Genomic DNA, 20,403 nt, shown 5'->3' with positions numbered 1-20,403 from the left:
CTGCACCAGCGGAGTCCAGGGCAAGTTCAGTGGTAACTGGTCAGCTGGGCACTTGCAGTTGCAGGACTTCTTCACCTTTTGTGCCTCAAGAGGCTAGTCCATTAGCTATTCAAATACACTCACTTGTCATTGGCAGAAGTGAGAGCAGGTCCAGCCCTTGGGAGTCTCTTTCTCCATGAAGTCAACAGCAGGAACACCTCATTTCTTTCTGGAATCCTGTCTTGGTTCAGCAAAGTGCACCTTCCTTTCTAAGGTCCACAGGTTCAGCATGTGCCGTCCTACTTGTGCTCTTCGGAGTCAGTAGTGTTCTGAGGCTGGTAGCTAGGGGTGCCACTTTTTTGCCAATTTTGAGTTTGTGGGTGGGGATGGCTCCATATAAAATTTGGTAAAAATTTCCATGGCCAACCCTAGCCATTCTTACATCACTTCCTGGGAGATGGCAATTAAACAATCCCACAGTGCATCTCTCTGCCCAACTCCAAATCCAAGGTGTCAGAATCTTTCTTCAGTTGATCATAACTATGGGCACACCCCAGAGATGTGTCCAGTTAATGGGCAATGCCTCCTAGAATCCCAGTTCAGAAACAGGTTTTCCCATCTGGAATAAATGCCAGTCTGTCTACCTACACAAAGGAGAGGGGAAGCTAAGGTGTGCCTTGCATTTGCCTGTGACATGCAGCTAGCCTACTGAAGCTTGCCCATTTGTGACACAGCTCTCTGGCCATCTTATCAGGAGGGAGGCCATACCTCCACAAACCAATAGCCCTTTTGATCCCCTTTCCTGTGAGCCATTGATACCTTCTGCCAGGAGTGGACCAGGCTGTATTGATTGACAACTGCTGCTGTGAATCAGCAACCGCTATTAGAACTTTGGGGCAAGAAAGTAGTGACTTTCTAAAGTCACCTTAATATTACAAGTTACCTTAAAACTGACTTCAGTAGTATGTTGAGTTTAATGTAACATATATTTGATATCTTAAAGTAATATATTTAATGGTCGCAAATGGAGTTAGCACTTAACAGTTGGGCTAGTGTAACCCCATGTTGGCCAATGGGAAAACCAGCCTTGCTAAAGTGATTACGACAATGGCAAGTTTATACAGTCAGGCCATGTAAAACATAAAATAAACATATCAATGTTTAGCATCGTGCCTTATGAGCTACTAAGCCCTTCCCTACGGGTGACTTATAATTATTAAAAAGGAATGTTTGGACCTGGCGAAAGATTTATTTTGCCATGTTGGGTTGAAAATTTAAGAGCTGCCCTACTAGTCTGCAGTGGAAGACCTAGAGACATGTTTTTACCTTGCCACTGCACTGAGGGCACAATTGAATGCTGCCGTCCTCTAGTGACATTCAACTTACCTGCCCTGGGTACAGTTTGGACCATATAATCGGGATTTGTAGGTAAGTTAAATATGTCAATAAGGGATTAGCCAATTGAGCAAACACTTTGAGGGATACAAGCACATGCACTGGGACCTGGGCAGCAGAGTTGAAAAACCAGCAGCATCAGTCCTGAAATTTGGGAGGAAGGGGTGATCACACAAAAAGAGCACTTTCCTTACAGCCAGTAAATATGCATGAGTGAGCATTCATGAGATTAAAAGTGAATGCACGTGAGTAAGAATGAATGAGTATAAAGGGGTGTAAGAACTGGGTATTGAGTTTACAGACAGAGAGTGGGGGGTGTACTAGAATATCCATTTTGGGTTTCCAGGAGTCATGATTTAAACTATAGCAGTTACTCTTTGTGCTTGATGCTCAAGAGACAAGGCCTTCTTTATATTTTAGCAAATAGGAGTTGTTTACTGTGTCATGCACCTGAAGCTGACAACCCCCACATGGTGTGGAATTGCCTGATAATAATGTTTTATTGGAGCACAGTGTTTGGAGTGCTGAAGTGCATTCTAACCAGAACATCCATGCTAGATCTGAAATATTGTAAGTTGGGAAACTTTTCCAAGGAGAAGAAGCTGGGGAATAAGTTCTTAAGCCTAGCATTGTTCTTAGCAGAACATAGTATAGAAATGTCATGGAAGACACCACGGGGCCTGATAGTGCAGAAATGGCCAGGGCAGTGACATATTGGGCAGAATTAGAGTTGGATGCCATGTACAAGGACAACTATAAAGGCTGAGTCAAAGGAGAAGACATCCCAATTTTGGAAGGCATACTAACAGAATTTAATAAACAAGACCTATAAAGTATAGTGACCACTATGGAGGGGGGAGGGTCACAGGGGGTGGGTAGGGAGCAAAAGCAAGGAAAAAATGAAGTCCTTTATTTTGTTGGTTTGGTTATTTTTTGATCAACGTTTTTTATGTTCTCTTATGAGGGTGAATCTACTGCAAACTTTGTTAAACTAGTTTGATGACTAGCAAGGAACAACTGAAAGTGGTATCATTTAATGTTAATAGTTTAAATAATCAGAAGAAAATGCGGGCCATAGAGATGTGGATTAAAACAGAAAACCCCCCAGTATTTTTTTTGACACGAAACTCATATTTCATCCATATAATTATCTGATTTCTCTATGTTTAGGGCCTGGGCTTCGTACCGAGATTTCTCCTCAACCTCTGCGCCCCATACAGTGACAGCTATTTTTTTAAACAAAAATATTCAAGCAGAGGTTATAAATTCTGAAAGTGATCAGTTGGGCGTTGGTGTTGGGTTACATGTACAGTTAAACATAGACAGAGACCTATAACCTTTGTTAGCTTCTATGGGCCGGTTGAAGACAACTTTAAGATATATGAAGAGCTGTTTCAATCTTTATTGACTGTTATAGGTGATGTGATAATTGTGGAAGATTTTAATATTCTTATCAATCCGATAATAGACTCCTCTACTCAGACAAGAAGACAACTAAAACCTAAATCTTTGAAAATTCTCCAAAACTACGGAGTTACTCTTGATTTGCAGGATCAATGGCATATGAACTTTCCAACTAAAGCAGAGTTTACGTGTTGGTCAGGTAGATTCAAGTCCTCCTCTCGTATAGATTTTTTTTTAGTCCCTAGAAATCTTTGTTTTAGTTAGCAGAGATTTCTCTATAATGGATTTTCTGATCATGATATGTTAGTCTTAGAGATTCATTTAGAAAATTCTGTAAAAACTCCCAAGTAGTGGGTCTTTAACAAACAATAATTGAGTGATGAAGCATGGCTGGATTCTATGAAGGTAGAGATTAAAGAATGTCTTACTCGAAATTATGAGTCCGCTCCATTAAACATCATTTGGGACTCACTCAAGGCCTTTATCTGGGGAATTATCATCGGAAAGGATGCAGCTAGCTTAAAAGAAATTGGAGCTAAGAAGAAAACAAAGAGTGCAAGTACTTAGCACTATAAGGCTTCATAATCCAACATTGTGTATAAGTTACTTTCTCAATTGGATATTACTCAGTTAGATCAACGAAACCAATTAATAAATGAATTATTAGTTGACGTACCCAATAGAAAACCGGAGGTATGGACGTACCCGATAGAAAACCAAGGGTATGGAAGCGCCATCTTGCCCAAAGCAGGAAGCTGGATCTTAGCCAGAAGCGATTAAAAAATGGCAGGATCAGGAAAATCAGGCAATCCTTTGAATGTTTGGTCAGTCGTTAATAGATTTAATTTTAGCACATTACGAGGGGCGAATTGGCGGAGAATGTTATTTTTTAGTAAGTGGTTACTTTATCGTCCACCTGCTTCCATTTTCAAAATGTATTATAATTATTCTCCACATTGTTTTAGATGTATCCATCATTCTCCAGCTAACTGGTCACATGTCATGGTTCATGGTGCTAAGATTGAAAAATTTGGGGAAGAGATTTCAGCTTTTTTCAGATTGAATGTGGTATCAAGATCGTAGTGAATGAGAAATTAATTTTGTACGGTTTTGATCCTGAGCTTTCTTTTCCTGACCAGATGGCGAAATTGCTATATATCGCTATGGCATTGGCTAGATCTCTTTTGTTACAACAATGGTGCACAGAGGAGATTCCATTCATGTATAAATGGTTACAAAAGATGAAACGGGTTAAAATTAGTGAGCGGACCTTTTCATTGCGAGTGGGGAGTATTAGAAGATTTGATAAGATCTGGGGACATTTTTTGATTAAATCTGAGAGGAATTATTGTTATTATGGGAGGGAGCAGTTCTTATAAGCTTTACAGCATATTACATGTTTACTGTGACTCTAATTGCTTTGCTACAATACTTGGTGTATGGTATATGTTTTATCTGTCAGGCTTATGTAAATGTCTTTCTATGCTAAATAAGTTTTAGAAATGTCGATGGGTTGTATATTATTCATAATTTTGTATTGTTATTAAGGACTTCAATAAAAAAAATATATAAGAAATTTAAACAACCATTGTAGCCATAGGCAGGCATCTGTAACACTATATTGCTTCATTGTTCTTGGCTATTTATAAACACAGCACAAAACCCTGTAGGTATCCTAGCGCAAGTGAACAAGTGCCATAGAAATAAATCTGGAAAAATACTTTACAACTTTAATTATCACAAAAGAAAAAAATGTGGCTAAATACTGAAAACCATGGATATTTCATAAGAGAAACTTGCCATTACACTCATTCCTCATCTGTGCAGCCATTGGTCTAGAAGTCCTAGTGAAAGTTTAATCAAAAGCATATTTAACTTTTTTTTCCTCAAATGTCATAAATAAATAGAGATAGAATAACAGATTTGTGTCTATCTGTATTTATAGGGAGAAATCAGTAAAAATGAAAGCTGCAAGTAATCAGTACTGGGGCTTAGATCTTAGACCAATCCGCACAAAGGAGAATTTGATCCCGGCTGTCTACTATGGAACTCCAGGTTCCTTACACCCTTCCTCAGCCTAGATTGTATAAGATTGTCTGAGTACTTCGGAATTTCTAACTGGTATTTGAATAGTTAAGACTGCAGGCAACACTGATGGCTCTAATGAGGTAATTACTTGAAACAGTGGACAACTGTGGTCGTGGTAAGGAGGTCGTTTCTTGGGGCAACAGTGGTGGTACATGACAAGTTATCCTTTGCCCATATGACTTAGGGGACCCTACCCTGTTTAGCTCACTGTGGTTTATAAGGGAAACTTTTCCAGTTACTGACACTTACGTCTCTTCGCCTTATCTTAGATGTCACTGACAAATGAGCAATAGGATTCCATTTCATTGTTTAATCAAAAGGGGGTGGTATTGTATAGTGACTTCCAAAGAATTTAGTTCTGAGCCACAAAAAGAAGTCTATAATAAGAAGTCCAAAAAAAAAGTTTAGGGCCATTCACTGTTTAACTATTTTAATCAGAAAGTAGAGATGATTGCGTGCATAGGTGAATGGGTAGGTACATAATGTGGCACCATATAGCCTTCAGGCCATCTTTCAGGTTGGGCTAGGAATTCTGATGATGACAAAAACAACAGTTTTCTCAGTGTCAAACATGAGGTATTAATGGACTTTGCTGGCTGAACAGAGTTGAGTGCGTGGTTTATGCACCTGCAGTACACAAAGTAAATTCATTTAGGCTGATTTTTTTCTGAATTTGTGTTTTATTTTAAGCTCAGAAACAACGAGCAAGGTTTGTCTGTCTCTGCGCTTCTTGAATAAAATAGAAATCAGCTATCAAGTTAAATTAATTCACTTTACACACTGCAGGGGCCTAAAATAGGCGCTGAGCGCTAGATAAGACCATAGTCATGCAGACAATGGTAATTTTTTGCATACAGCAATGTACTCACCTCTCCTTGTGACCAGTCACTTCGACATCTCTCCATCCACATTTTCCCACTCACATAACCCCCGCAATTCGTCACTCGCCCATCTCTCCAGCCCCCAAACAAACACATTCTTGTCTAACTTTCATCTTTCTCCTCTGCGCGCCGCGCACCGCTCGCAACAAGCGCGGAAACCTAGAGCGCCCGCGCGTGTCAACAGAGACCAGCAGTAAATCACCAATGGGGAGACGCTCCCAGCGGCAGCGCGCGCCGGGGGGACGAGCCAAGGATGCACGTTTTGCGTCAGATGTCTCTGACAGAAGTGCTCGAAAGAGGCTCGGCTCGACCTCTCTGCCACATGTGTCTGACCAGGCTGCAGGCGAAGGTCGTCCCAGTCTCCACCCCGCGCAGCCCAGCAGCTCTTGGCTTCTGCAGCGAGGTACGTACAGCCGGGACATCTGTTCCCTATTCTTCACAACTTTAAACGCATAACTGCCAGATTCCCATTAAGGTCTTCTTCATGCATGCGAGAAGTTGAAAACCCGTAGTATTTATGTTCTATTTCATTTTTTAGTTTTTCTGGTAATGCACGTTTCATCTGAAACCTTAGTTTATTGGTCCTTAAAAGTTTGAGAGTTTAATCATTAATGGGAGATTCTGTCTGTCTGCATTAGAAAAAAAGGTACCAAAAATGTAATTTATTTTCCTGTATTATAATAAACAATTGAGCACCTATATAATGATGGCAGTTATTTAAAAAATAAAACTATATACCATCTTGATTTGCAGTGTTATGTATTAATTTATACATGCAATTATAAAAAAAAAGTTAATAAATTAGTATATTTAAAAAATAGTCACCTAAACTTAAACTTTAAAAAAAAATAGTCACCTGCATTAATACTCAAAGAACTCTGGTCAAACGTGTGGAAAAAAATGCAAAAGTTCATTCAGGTTCCATTTTTTTTCCACAGGAAATCCTTTTAACATATTTGTTTCACTAAAACGTGTTTTACCAATATTTGATAGATGTTTTATAAGTTTATAGAATGCAGCTACATCAAAGTATTTCAGAAATATAAAATGTGTCTTTTTTTATAATTCTTTAGCAGCACTAGAGTGGAGCAAAGAAGATCTGCAGCATTGAGAAGACAAAAACAAAAAAAAGATTCAAAAATGACTTTGCTGCACATCCATCTGTACTTGACTGGCTTGGGACTCTGGGTCATACAGAAGTCCAGTTCGCTGGTGCTCACCAATGCGAGTGAACTGCTCTATCCAACCAACAGAACTGAGGCAGACCTTACATATGGCAGTGGGTTTCCACGAATCAGACGAAGGCGCTACATTTCTCTGCGGGACATGAGCGCTCTCTTGGACTACCATAACCATGTGAGATCACAAGTCTTTCCCCCGGCAGCAAACATGGAGTACATGGTGAGTAAAGAGTTAAAAATGATAGTAATAGCAATGATAATCTAAATTTCTGTAACACTCATAAAACTGAATTGTCTCTAAGCACTAACATGGTAGTTGCTATTATTACACAACTCAATAGCACTCATCCAGTAAAGATTTTCTGCCAAAAACATGGTCAATCATTGGTCATCCATGGGTGAGTTTTGGCAAATTGTATACAAGTATAGTTTGTCCATAAATCAAGACTGTGCAAAATTGCGAAAAGTTATATGACGCAAAATCACAATTTTTTTCAAAAGTTTTCCAAATTTGCTGAGAGCAAAGTTGATGGATAATCAATAAAAAAATTCAAGCTAAAAAGGGGGTGTTGTGTTGGGGCAGGAAGTTTCCCATTGCCTTACAAGACTCTTTCCCCTAACTCTGGTCCCAGGGAGAGAAGGTGATGCATCTGAGCAGCTTGAACTGTCGTTCTCCGCTGTCACCTGAGTGGCTGCAGGGAAAAATCAGGATTCCTTAACAACAGAAGGATGAAAGGCCTTGAATTTATAAAAAGTGACCTTCAGGTTTCTGTGTAGTTGATGAAGCTTCCTCACCAACAAATCACTGAGACAATGTGCATGGTTTGTAATGCCCAGAAAGGATGGATTCATACCAGAATGTCTAGATTTCCAAACGAAATTTAATCTGAATGGAAATGTTTTACATACTCAGATCTCTCTAAACTACAGGCCACGAGTGATTATTTGTCCTGCAACTGACTTTTCAAGACCGTATGTCCATTTAGGTTTAATCATATTCTCTAAAATATATATCTCTTTGTAAAACTGATAAAAAGGTAATTTATAATATTTTGGGATACATGTATAGTTCGTCTTACGTTATTTCAATGCTTCAGGGTAGTTTGCTTGAAATTCGGACAGTCTTACGAAGACCTGTATATTTTTTAATGGCGATTACCCGGGATTGGCTTTACCGTGGATGCTTTTTTGTACCTATGTGTTAACCCACACTGCGTTAATCATACGTTTGTATGTGAGTAGGTGAAGATACTGTCACTTGTCAGAGGTCTCGTAATGCATCATAACTCATCAAAATCTGACTTACTAATTGTACTAGCCTGGGACTCCACCCTGCTTTTATGTTCTTTGACTAATCATCCATGGTGTAGACACAGTCAGCCTGAGTGCCATCTAGTGGCAGTGCCTTAAGGCTGATACCAACATTCTTGTATGGAGGCGCTGGTTCTTTGCATCAGTGTGTGTTGTGTGTGTGTGTGTGTGTGTCCAGGTGTGATAGTGGAATAGCATCAGGTGCTGCTGCATGATTGGGCTGAAATACATATGGGGAGCTATCTGTTTACCTGCCTACTGGAACAGCAATGGGTTTTAGTAGTTGAAATGAGGTGCTTGGACAGAGCTCTGGCAGAGGTATACAATCCCACAGAACATAGACAGATGTGGCCCTCATTTCCAATGAATATGTTTACCCTCACCATTACCACAGAGCATAGAAAATGCTTCTTGTATTTTAAAAACAACTTAAAACCGGATGAGTGTGCGATTCATGCAGATGTGCACTTTTGTACGATGCTCTGCAATGGAAGTACTCATTAGTAGAGGCGGAAAATATGAAGTTTAATGTCACTTCATGTTCTAGGATCCACTCTTGCGTCAAAGTGTGTGTCAAAATCAACAAGCAGTGCCAAAGCCAACAGGTCTGCCTTCTTATTTAGTGAAACGTGATTGGCAACTGATGGGCAGGCTCTCTGTGCTTGTTCATGTATTTAAGGTCGAACCAATCACAGAAACCGGGGTTATCTGAGTTAATATATATGGATGGATGAATGCTGGGTGACTGTGTGCGTGGATGGATGAATTAATGAGAATATATTGTTAAGACACATTGATCCATCCAACGATCCACTCATCAATTTATTCATGCAGCCTATCACGCAGTTTCACATTCCCCACTGAACTATCCACACAGATAGACACACAAATCCCTCATCAATGCGGCAGCACATTAGTTCTTTTTTTAACAGACCAATTGATTTCACCAGTGCTTGTTTACTGCTTTGTCTTTTCGCTCCTGCTGCTCTGCAATTACTTGCGTTGTAGTCAATGTCTCCTCAAATTGCCTTTGCCTCTTGCCCACTGGTCTTCTCATCACCACCGCTTCACGTCTGCTGTCTGTGTGTCTGTCAGTGTGTCCTTCAACAACCGACTCAAGAAATAAGTAAAAACAACTCAGTAAAGCAGCTGATCTTTAACTTCCGGGAGAGTTGATCTACGATGCATTCGCCCATGTTCACTTCACATAGACAAAGTAAATATCCCTTGTGTTAAAAGTGTACGATAAACAGCTGCAAACTTCAAGGCGTGTCTCAGAGTTTCCAAACTTTGGGTCTTATGCAGAGTTCGGCGGACGAGTTACTCGCCACAAACGTGACGGATGTCCCGTCAGCCTCAGGACTAGGAACATTGAATACCGCGCACTTGCAAAACGGCGTATGCATTGCAACTATTTTTATACTAAGAGTGGCAACCTGCAGAAAGCGCACTCTTAACACCTAAATAACATAAAATAATACTTGTTTTAAATCAACGCAGCAGGCTCAGAAAAAAATAGTTATAATCGTAAAAATAGTTTTGACATTAAAAAACAGTGTTTAGAGATTTAGGTAGATGGGGTGTCTTTATACTTTTTTGTGACATGGAACTGACCCACGTCGCTGCAGTGCTAGTTACGACCCACACTTCTCCGAAATTCAACATAAATAATGCTAAATAGCCCGTGTTTTAAAGTAGAACACACACGTGCGAAGAGATTTGTTGGTACACATCACCGCATTCTGGACGTGCTGGCTCTGCACCTGAATTTTTTTCTGGATTCCTTTTTTTTTTATAACAACCAGATGTGGCTGCTTCTGCATCTAATTTCAAATGAGGCTTCTAGGTATTTTTGCCTTGGATTTCGTTTACACTGTTATAAGTATTTAGGCTTGAGCTGTTGTGGTTTGGTGTTCCTCTCACATGGAAGCTTTTGCTAACAGAATTAATAAAATAATTGCTTATTGGGGGAACACAGGTTGAAATGTCAGTGACTATATCTTATGAGTTTTTACAAATTGCTTAAAAAATGAAGTTCCTTTTTTTTAAACAATATTCAATGGAGATGATAAAATTTTCTAGTGATCCGATCAAAAACCGTGGATAAAAATCAAACATGTAATCCTTTGATGAACAAAGAAGTGTTGTAAAGAAGGAAGCACTCTGAACATACTAATAGTTTGTTTTCAAATATCTTTCACACCCTAAGCGTGGTAAATAACAGGTGTTCTATAATATTACCAAATTTAATGGGTCTCAATGTGTCTACAAAAAAGATAGAATGCAGAGTAGGCCTTGCTGAGATTCAGACTTGTTATGTGCAGGTCACACAGAGGCACAACTAGAGACCTGGAGATACCCATTAAGGGACCATCTCTCAGGGAAGCCAGGAAGGGTTTCGCAGCGGTCGAAGCGCCAGGACGCCTACGGGTAGCAGTGCGCTATATAAATGCCTACACATTTACATTTACATTTACAAATTTCGAGGCGGGGGGATTTCGAAGGGGATCTGATTCTTCCAGCAATATGAAGAGTGGAGATGCAGGGGCTCTAAGAAAGGGTGAAAACAATATGAAGAGTGGAGATGCAGGGGCTCTAAGAAAGGGTGAAAACACAACATAACCTTGTTAGTAGGTAAATGCTCTTTTAATGACCTGTGAAGTACTCGGGTGTGATTGTCTGTGTGCCCGGGAAGCTGTCTCAGCCGGCCTGACACACACAACAGGGGGGAGGGGGACTGAAGCCCATTGAGCCCAATGGGCGTTGCGCGCCTGAGGCCACAACAGATGTTAGTGTGTTTAGTCACTGAATCCCCTTCCTGATATACTAGAACACACACAAAGTCAGTGTTGGCTTTGGCAGTGCTTCCAGACAGCCGCGGTCTGTGCAGGTAATAGCGGTGGGGCGGTGGGCCCGGGTGAGGGAGGATTTCGAGGGACGATGCCGAGGGGAAAATTAATTATTTATGTCTTGCCCCTCGGCATTGTCCCTCGAAATCCCCCCTCACCCGACCCCACCACCCCACCGCTGCTACCTGCAAGGACCACAGCTGCTTTCAGAATTCCAAAGCAAGCATCCCAAAGCCAATAGCAGTTAGAGTCTACATAAAAAAATATTTTATTTATTAGCAAGATTCCAATCACAAGCGTCATATCGGACCCTATTTACAAACTGCTCTTTTTAGTACGTTTAGTAGTGCTAAAATAGTACAACTCACGTACTAGAAAATGCTGTTCACTAACCTGTGTGCGAAGACCTCCGCCGCTCCTATCTTTTCTATCTATGTTTGCAGGTTTACTTCGCCATTCTTGCAGAGATCTCTGCATACGTACGCAGGAGATTTTTAGGTTAATGTGGAAGGGATGGGCTGGAAATTGGGGAATGCTTACTACTAAGCATTCCCGGGAGAGGTTTAAGCTGGGGTAGGAGGGTTGTAGGGAGGGCTAAGGAGGGGGCTTAGGGGCATATAAACACCACCTACAAAAGAATAAGTCCATTGCGATTCACAAACTGCGCTTCTAACATTAATACATCTGGAAATGTCCCAAAACAGACTTAAGTGTACTTCAGTTTAGGCAAGGAGGAAGTCAAGCCACTAAAACTGAAACACACTTCTATAGAAAATAATGGAGGCAGGGACTTAAAATAGGAAATAATGTAAAAATAAATTAACTTATTTCAACTTTTAAAATATAAATATACATTTTATTTATTACTAAAAAAATACATCATATTACAAATTCATAATATTTCACTATACCTTTAAATGTAAAAATAAATGTAACTTTTATTTTTAGGGGCATGTTTTTTAAATTCAAATTAATTGTATACATAAGGTTTACTTTTTTTAATACATATTAAGCAAGAAATAACCATTTTACTGTAGGTGGATAGTTTTTAAGTAAATCTTAAAATAAATAATTATACATTAACTAAATATATTTAAATGTATTATTTTTAACATACTTTAAAGATGACCTGTAACATTTTTTTGGGGTTATTTGTTCTAGGTTTAAAACAATATTAAATTATTGTTCCCATGTTTGCCAATGACATATTTTTACTAAATTATTTTAAAGCTTAATAAATATTTGTAACTTTCCCTATAAATTACCATAGGGAGCTATCCAACCCGGTTGTGGAGACCTCTACCTATTTGTGAACAGTTACTAATAGTCATCTTACACTGATAAACATTGCTCCGACACTTGGTTTCAGGGTGTGGGACATGAAAGTCAAAGTTACTAATAAGCGTAAGAATCAGTTTACACATGAGTATATCTATGCATGCAAATGTACCTTTGTGAACAAGGTCTATTCATGGTCGTCATTTAGGAGTCACCAGGGGTCGCAGCTGCGACCCCAGGCTTGCCTCTTGCTACCCCTGGCACTGCATTTGCGACCCATGGCCTCAGAAATGGCAAAATCAGAGTCTAGAACTCAGGGGCAGCCCTTTCTAATAGATGCTGGTTGAAGCTCCACTCGCCTGGTTTGTGTGCATTTTTTTTATTATGCAAATAGTGAATAATAATATTCACTATTAGTGTAATAAAAATGGAGTACATTCACTGGAATATAACCCTATCTGAAAGCTACGGTAAGTACATTCTGTTAAATGAATGTTGTATGCATGCTGGAGGCTGAGAGTGAGTTTATGTGAGTGAGAGTATGTGAATGGGTTAGTAGGTGTAAGCATGTGTGCGTGAGTCAAAATGAAGGTCAAATGGCCTGCGATGTCACTTCCGCGACCCCAGACATTTTGATGAATTGACGTCAATGGGCCTATTGTGTTGAGGAGTAATGTGACGGCCATCTTAGAAAAGTATTACAAAATAACATTGTTATCTAGTACAAAGATGGCCCTTTATTTCCTAATTTAAAAGAGGGTAGATTAAACAGACTCTACATGTAGAAAAGCAGCTATGGCACAATACTTATTTGTGGTTATTTATTTATATGGTACAGCTGAAGACAAAACCCAAACAAAGTAAGTTATGATATGCTATTCAAAAATCCAGAATTAAAATATCTGCTGTCAGAACTTCCTTAGTATACATAAGTTATTATGGTCAGAAAATGGTACGGGTACATTAGTATTCCATGTATTTTGAACAACGTTTTTTCGCTGCGAGAATATCATTTTTTTCCCATTACTGATATCCCTACCGCTAATAAGGCAATTTTATTGTATTAAGTGCAACCTGGTAGTGACACCCTGTGGCTTTTGGCTTATATTACCTTATTAAAGTGCTGGCCTTAATTGTAATTTTGTTAAGGCAGTGAAAGTGGGAAGTGAGTCAAGCCATATCAACGATTTTTAAAATGAGATTTAGTTTGCAGCAAGGTGATTTACCTGACACCAGAAATAATGAACAAAATGCTTCCATTATAGCTTATAGAGGTATGGCTGAGTATCAGTAAATAGTGGGTACGTGGTTGACAGAAATATTCAGAGTGGCATAAATAGACTAGGAGGGCTAAGTTAGAGTTCTCGATGATGTCACTTAGGAAACCTAGTTGACAATTCCTATTTATTTGAGTTACATGTGTATACATTTATGTTAAGTACGCTCCTCGCTCTCTTACTTAGCTAATATGAACAAGGCAGGGATAGAGGAATTATTTGTGATTCGTGCATAATCTAATGTCTGTGCATTCCAGCCAGCCACCCTATGCATTAAATTCCCCATCACACTTAAATATAAAGAAATGGTTTGGTCTCCTGCCATTCGCCCCACTGCGTATGACATTAACCCCCCCTCCATCAAACAAATATGAAACATTTCACCCACCTATCCACATTTGAAAATACCCTTGCTCTCACATCCAAACAAATAATAAGTGTTAATTGTCCTCTCGCCCTCCCCATCAGCACTCTCTCATTCCCTCCTCTTGCCCTTCTCCCCGTTTAAAGAACACAATACCTGGCATCCTGCCAGCCTCCCATGCCACCTTCTGCACATTCCTTTCCCTCACCTTGTCCCATACCCAAAAGACCTACATACCTAAACATCTGCACAGAATCTTTTAGGATGGCCTAATGCTTACCAAAGTCCGTTTTCATAATCCGCGTCCCCAATATCTTACCCACTGGTTTGCCATCATTAGCTACTCTTGCAGTACAGCTTACCTTCCTCCACTCACTGCTTTCATTTTCTCAATTTTCTCCCAGTCCTGCTTCATAGAAATCTGTCCCATAAAACCAAATTAATTACATCTTTCCAATATTATATCGTTTTCAGCATCTGTAGGAGGTACAGTACCATTTCAATGAACGTTTTGCAGATATGGAAGAACAGGACCATAGCATTGTGGCACGAAGAATGCAATTCTGGGTCATTAATGTAGGGTGTAACTTATCCTTTAAAGGAATCGATCCTAAATCACGATTATTCTCAGTAACACATCAGCTTTGAACAGTCTGGCAAACACCAAGGGGCTATTTCACGAATATTTTACCATCAATTACTCTTGTAGTACTTTTGAATTCCAAGAGTAAGCCAGGAGTTAGCCAGGAATACTTAACGCTTACTCATGAAGCTCATGAGTAAATCGTAAGCACTATAAACCACACTAAGGACCGGATTATGATCTTAGCGGATGGAATACTGTGTCACAAATATGATGGATATTCCTTCTTCCGTCTTACAAGTTCCAATATATGCTATGGAACTTGTAATACTGAGGACGGGATATGTGATATGTTTGTGACGGAGTAGCCCATCTGCCAAGATTGCAATCACGCGGTACAAAAGGGGGTGGTAATCAGGCCTTTAGTCATATACCAGTCTTTGTGAGTTGGAACTAACAACTCTTGTTGCACGCAAGGGTGGAGCGTGCCTCTGGGTTGCACATCACAACTTCAAGCCTTTGAGCATTACAAATAAATTTGGTGATCTGTGTGCCTCCTACCATTATTGCAGTTATACTAGCAACTCTTATGCCTGCATAAGTGCCACTGGCTAACATCCTTTTGCATCTGCCCTGGTGGTCCCTGCCAACATGAGTAGCAGTTCTCCAAAATGGAGCAGTAACAGAAGTGACATTACCCAAGCACGTTGGTCACTGAGGACATCAAAGAGTGTCCCGTTGACCCAGTCTTAGCCAGTCAACAGCCCACTGGCATAAAGTAACATGAGGGTCCCCCCTGCAAGTTACGTGGATGGGGGCCCCCTCAAGAATCAACTAGGAGCTCTCGGCCAGAGTACTGTGCTGAGGGGGGCCCTGGAGGTTGGGGGGGCCCGCACCGCTGGGGTTTTGGGAGCCTGTGTCATGCCACTGCAACTGCTGTATATTTGCTGCTAAGAGGCTAATAAAATGGCAAGGAATGCAACTCAAAGAAAATAAACGCTGTTCTTATAGCCCTGTTTGGTTTCTATGGCTTCTGTTGCCTTCATGTCCTCTGATACCAATGGCACCAAGAGCAGAGACATTTATTTGTACGAGAAGGCAAGCCAGAGATAGCACATACTACCCCTGGCGACCCCAAATTCACGCCAATGTCCATCATGCTCTACTTGCTAAACTGTTGAAAGATTGTTGGCCATGATGGGTTGCTAGTTCACATGCTTTGACTGCCCTGTGGTGAAACCTTTAAGATGGAGTCTCAACACTTATATCTAGTATCTTCTAGCTATGTCATACCAGCGTTGACTTTGGCAGAGAGCTCTTTTACGTCAATAAATCCTGTTGTATTTGCTGTATTTGACCTCTCCCTGACATTTAACAAGGCTTTGATTTCTCTTCCTTGCCAACATAATGTACTCAATTCACATCAGAACTTTGTTAAACTAGATTTATTCTTGTAGCCTCCGGCCAGCCAGCTGCTTCCTTCGCATAGTTCATGCAATACCAAGAACACATAACAGAAAGAAAACCTAAAAATTCCGAACACACTAAAATGTGTCACTACAGAATGTCAGCAAAGGACACACAGGTAGTAGAGGAAGTTTAGTTTCTTGTATTGCAGGCCAACATTGTAAAATAATTTTCATTTAGAATTTGGAACTGATACAGAAAACAAAGTCAGTACTTCTATCTTGTTGAATGTTTTACAGCACAACTTTTCATTTGATGTGGTACTTACATACACATTCAGGTCACATGGAAATTAGGGGTTATACAGAACGGTCTTTAACTCTGGATTTCAGGTGCAGACCCTCTGACTCCATCTCTTACGATATATTCTCATATAATTTACTGTCTTTAAATAAAAATATTTAATGACACATGAATTGACAACACACTGCAGTAAATATAAACCTTCGTCTTCTATGGTTGTCCTTAGAAAAGCAAGAAAGTGATGGATGGAAAGACTGAATGCATTTCAGACACTTCTAGTTACTTGGGCTGCTTTCCAGTCCATTGTTTTCTTGGCCACCATGTCACTCTGAACAGGAACCATGTGTATGCAAATCAAACTTGGTCCTGCTCCAGAAGGAACAGTCCCACCAAACTGCCAGGCCATGCCTCCTCCACATGGGACCTCAAGCAACTCGTATTTAACCCATTCATGCCTCATCGGCGAAGTGCAGCTTGAGTCCAATGACACGCAGAGTACAACTAGTATGACCCAGATCTGGGTCCAGTGATGGAAGCTGGAGGATGCAATTGTTGTCTTCAATGAGCCACATCCATCGTTCACATACCATGCTTTCAAACAAGTAAGTGTTCTTGATCAGTTAAAGGTAATGATAACATGTGGACAGATATTAATTTCCGTGGATTTTCTGTAGACACATGTTCAATATTCATGATCAATAATGACAAACATATGAAATTACATTTTTGGAAATTTAAAAAGTTGAAAACCGTTTAACACATAGGGGCCGCCATCTGCCCCAAGCCAATGGACTTAATTTACACATTGAAACCACTGCATTCAGAATGCTCTAATATAAACGGAGTTCCCTGGATTCCCATGAGGGTTAATAACTCCCTTGGCTTCTAGCATTTCCAGCTTCTTTTATTTATGTTGCTCCTTCTAGTAACTGAACGAGCCACGGCATTGGCCACTCTGTGTGTGGCGCTTACATTGTCCTGATTTAACTTTCATTGAGTTACCAATGAGAGAGGCTGGAGCAGACAGAGCGAAGCCAATACTTTGACAAAGGACAGCTAGCACTAGCCTGCCAATCTACTGGGCACATCATCGCTAGATAACGGAGAGACACGGATGGAGTAGGGGGTTGCTTGTGCTCCCAGCTGGAGAGGACCTGGCTAGCAGTTCCTATTCGAGGAAGACCTAGGAGGATTTGCAATTGGCAGGTCTCTCTCTAGAGCGCTATAATGGATGATACACAATGGACTGGAACGTGACCCTGAGTGATCACCAGTGGCTGAGAATAATTTAAGCAGTACATCCATCACCTTGTTGCTTGCCGCAGTTTTCCAAATTTAAGCCTCAAATATTCCTCTAAATTGTGAATACCAATCACAGCCATGCTTTCCCTTCTTTCCTTTTGTCTTTACAAATATAGAGCGCCTAGTTTATCTTGCACCGCGTTGATCAAGTTACTATCTCTGCTCTTTTGTAAATTGAGACTATTGCATCATTCGCTTTACACATGAGTCTATAGATGCTTATATAATCGATAGTAGGCTCAAAAATCGATTAGCATATTTCTAATATCTGGATGAATGCAGAGTATTATTTAGCACACACTCTTTGATCAGTTTTGGTCCAGCAGTGGTGGGTGATGTTATAGGTGGGGAAGGTGGTTAGGTTGGTAGGCCGCGATGGATTCATTGACATGGAAGGTCATGTTCAGACCAGAGCTTCATGTTCTCCAATCATGCCAACATTTTCAAGTTAGTGCTATTTAGGAGTCATAATGACCTGCGCGATGCACTGATATGTCATCCTATTCCTGAGACATTCAATGGTCTCCCAGAATCCACACCATTCTCTCACAGCTCACTGCCATTCTGCCTTGCACTATCAGGACAGGACTCAAGCACTTACTGGGTTTACACATTAGACCTCCACAATGACCTCCTCCATGCACTAATAATCCAGTGCTGAGAGGGTAGAACAAGGTGGTAATTGATGAGTGAAGTGAGCACATATTGCAGAGAACTTTGCCTCCTTCAGGCTGCAAGTTAACTCTTAATAAAGTAGATAAAGGGACTGAACATTTGCCAAAGATATTTGTATGTGTATATGCTGGGCAGAGGCGCCAACGTGAATAAAGCAGCTTGAGGGTCAATACACCAGCTGCAGAGATTTGTTTGTGTGTGAGTGCCGCACATGCGTGTATGCCCATGTACATCATGCACGTTATAGGATGCAATCTATGTACGAGGAATAGCACTTGTTACAATGCATACCAATACAACGCGTACCATTACAACGTGTGTATTAGTAGAGAGCATGTCAGGTTAATTTATCAGCTGTTGATGTTTGCATTTACTGATTAGATAGCATTTTCCATAGCTAGTGATACAGTGAAGATGGTATATGTGCTTCGCTGCCAATAGAATGGCTTAGAACAGACGTGCCTAAGCTGAGAGCCTGTTGAGGTGGTCCACAACTGCTTAGAAAAATAAATAATAATATATAGTGTCATGCATATTGCTTCGTCTTCCAGAAATAAAACTAAGATTTAAGAATGTCTTACCTTCCCACTAAATTAAAATTCGATGTTTGTTTATTTGTGTTGGTGAAACAAATACAGTATTTCATAATTTGTGCATTTGTTTGATGTATACTGGGTTCTATATTTTTGTGTATTATCATGAAGATCAATTTGTAGAAATTGCTTAGTCGGGGTCACCAGTTTCCAGTAATGATTCAGTGGGGGTCCATAGAAATCTAAATGTTAAGAACCAAAGGTTAAATTTCCCATGGAAAGATGTGTGTCTTATTTTGGGGTCACGTGCTCTCTTACCAGTAACACAATTCTAGTTTTTCATTTTTCTATTGCTTTGTCTGCTTTATCCTGCAGGTGACAGGCTGTATTGTATTCAGTAGCAACCTGTCCGCTGTCAAAGTTGCGGGGCGGGTTGTGCCGGCAGAGGGAGGTGGAGGGGAAGGGGTTTAGGTCGGGGAACAATAAAAAATCAAAGGAATAAACGTACCTGCTCGCCGCCGTCTCCCACTCTTCTGTCTTCTGGGAACAAGCTCCCGGAATGCACTGCGGCCAATCCTGAAGCTGCGTGAAAGTAGCGTCAGGATTGGCCTGAGCGCCGGCAACTTGCCCCCCAGGCAGACTGGAAGCCTGTGCCAGCTCTCTCCAGACCCAGCAATGCAGCTGGAGAGAGCTTCTTTGTGTATGAGACTTTGGTGAGCCCGAGACCCCTGGCCAAACACCTCATACGCAATGAGGGGAGTGCCTACCACTCCCCCACCAGCAGTGTCACCCCCTGGACCCGCCCCAAGACCCGTCAGAGTCATGGGGGCAGGTCCAGGGGATTAAAATAAAACGATAATAAAACAGATTTAAAACTGTTTTATTATCGCTTTATTTGCTGCTGGTGGAGGGGGCGGTGCTTCTTCGCGCGAATAGAGCAGCAGCCACTGAGCATTTATCAAAGCTTAGAGCAGTGTGCTGGAGATGGTGGTGCCTGATGCAGAGGTCAGAATTTAATCAGCAGATCTTCGATTTCAATACCCGTTGGTTCATCTTCCTAAGAGTCGTGTGTGCATAGTAGGTCGACCGTGCTAAGCCTTACAGAAGCAAATCACCTCTTTACCGCTTCTAGGTGGAGAAACTGAGGACATTTTCATGTGATGCTAATACACATATGTTTATAACATAGGTCTCACAAACATTTGTGTCTTTAGTCTGCTCTAGGTACATGAATGTGAAACCAAAATACACATTCCCTGTTTCAACCTTTTTAAGACAAAAAAATGTGGGCCCTATTTGTCCAAAGAGCAGAAAATATGCTGAATTTAAAGAGAAATATTAACCCATTGCTCGTCTCTCCCATTACTGCAAAGCTGTTTTGGCAATTTGCGAATAAACAGATGATAAAACAAAAACTGATAATGCCAATTTTGTTCTGTGAAGTGAAAACGTTTTTGCCAGTCTTCAACAATACACAAGGTTGGCACAGCATGGATAGAAACAGTGCAAGCTATTTTAGCAAAAGAACCGGTACATATCTAGCAAGTGCTGCAGCAGAACTGCAAAACTCTAATGCACCCACACACAAAAACA

At 40.6% G+C, this 20,403-nt stretch overlaps 1 protein-coding gene across 1 annotated transcript in view; it reads left to right on the top strand.

Annotated features, from left to right (window-relative positions):
• Positions 1 to 6,036: 6,036 nt before the first annotated feature.
• Positions 6,037 to 20,403, top strand: part of LOC147665700 (peptidase inhibitor R3HDML-like) — a 78,104-nt gene continuing 63,737 nt past the window's right edge. The window contains exons 1-2 of the mRNA XM_086949590.1: positions 6,037 to 6,150; positions 6,821 to 7,148. Coding sequence (XP_086805716.1) covers positions 6,888 to 7,148 — 261 coding nt within the window. The 5' untranslated portion in view covers positions 6,037 to 6,150; positions 6,821 to 6,887. The remainder of the gene's footprint in view (positions 6,151 to 6,820; positions 7,149 to 20,403) is intronic.

Source organism: Lissotriton vulgaris, unplaced genomic scaffold (genome assembly GCF_964263255.1).
Source record: "Lissotriton vulgaris unplaced genomic scaffold, aLisVul1.2 SCAFFOLD_260, whole genome shotgun sequence".
Classification (NCBI taxonomy): Eukaryota; Metazoa; Chordata; class Amphibia; order Caudata; family Salamandridae; genus Lissotriton; species Lissotriton vulgaris.
The sequence above is the reverse complement of the archived record's forward strand: the minus strand, read 5'-3'. Positions and strand labels throughout refer to the sequence as shown.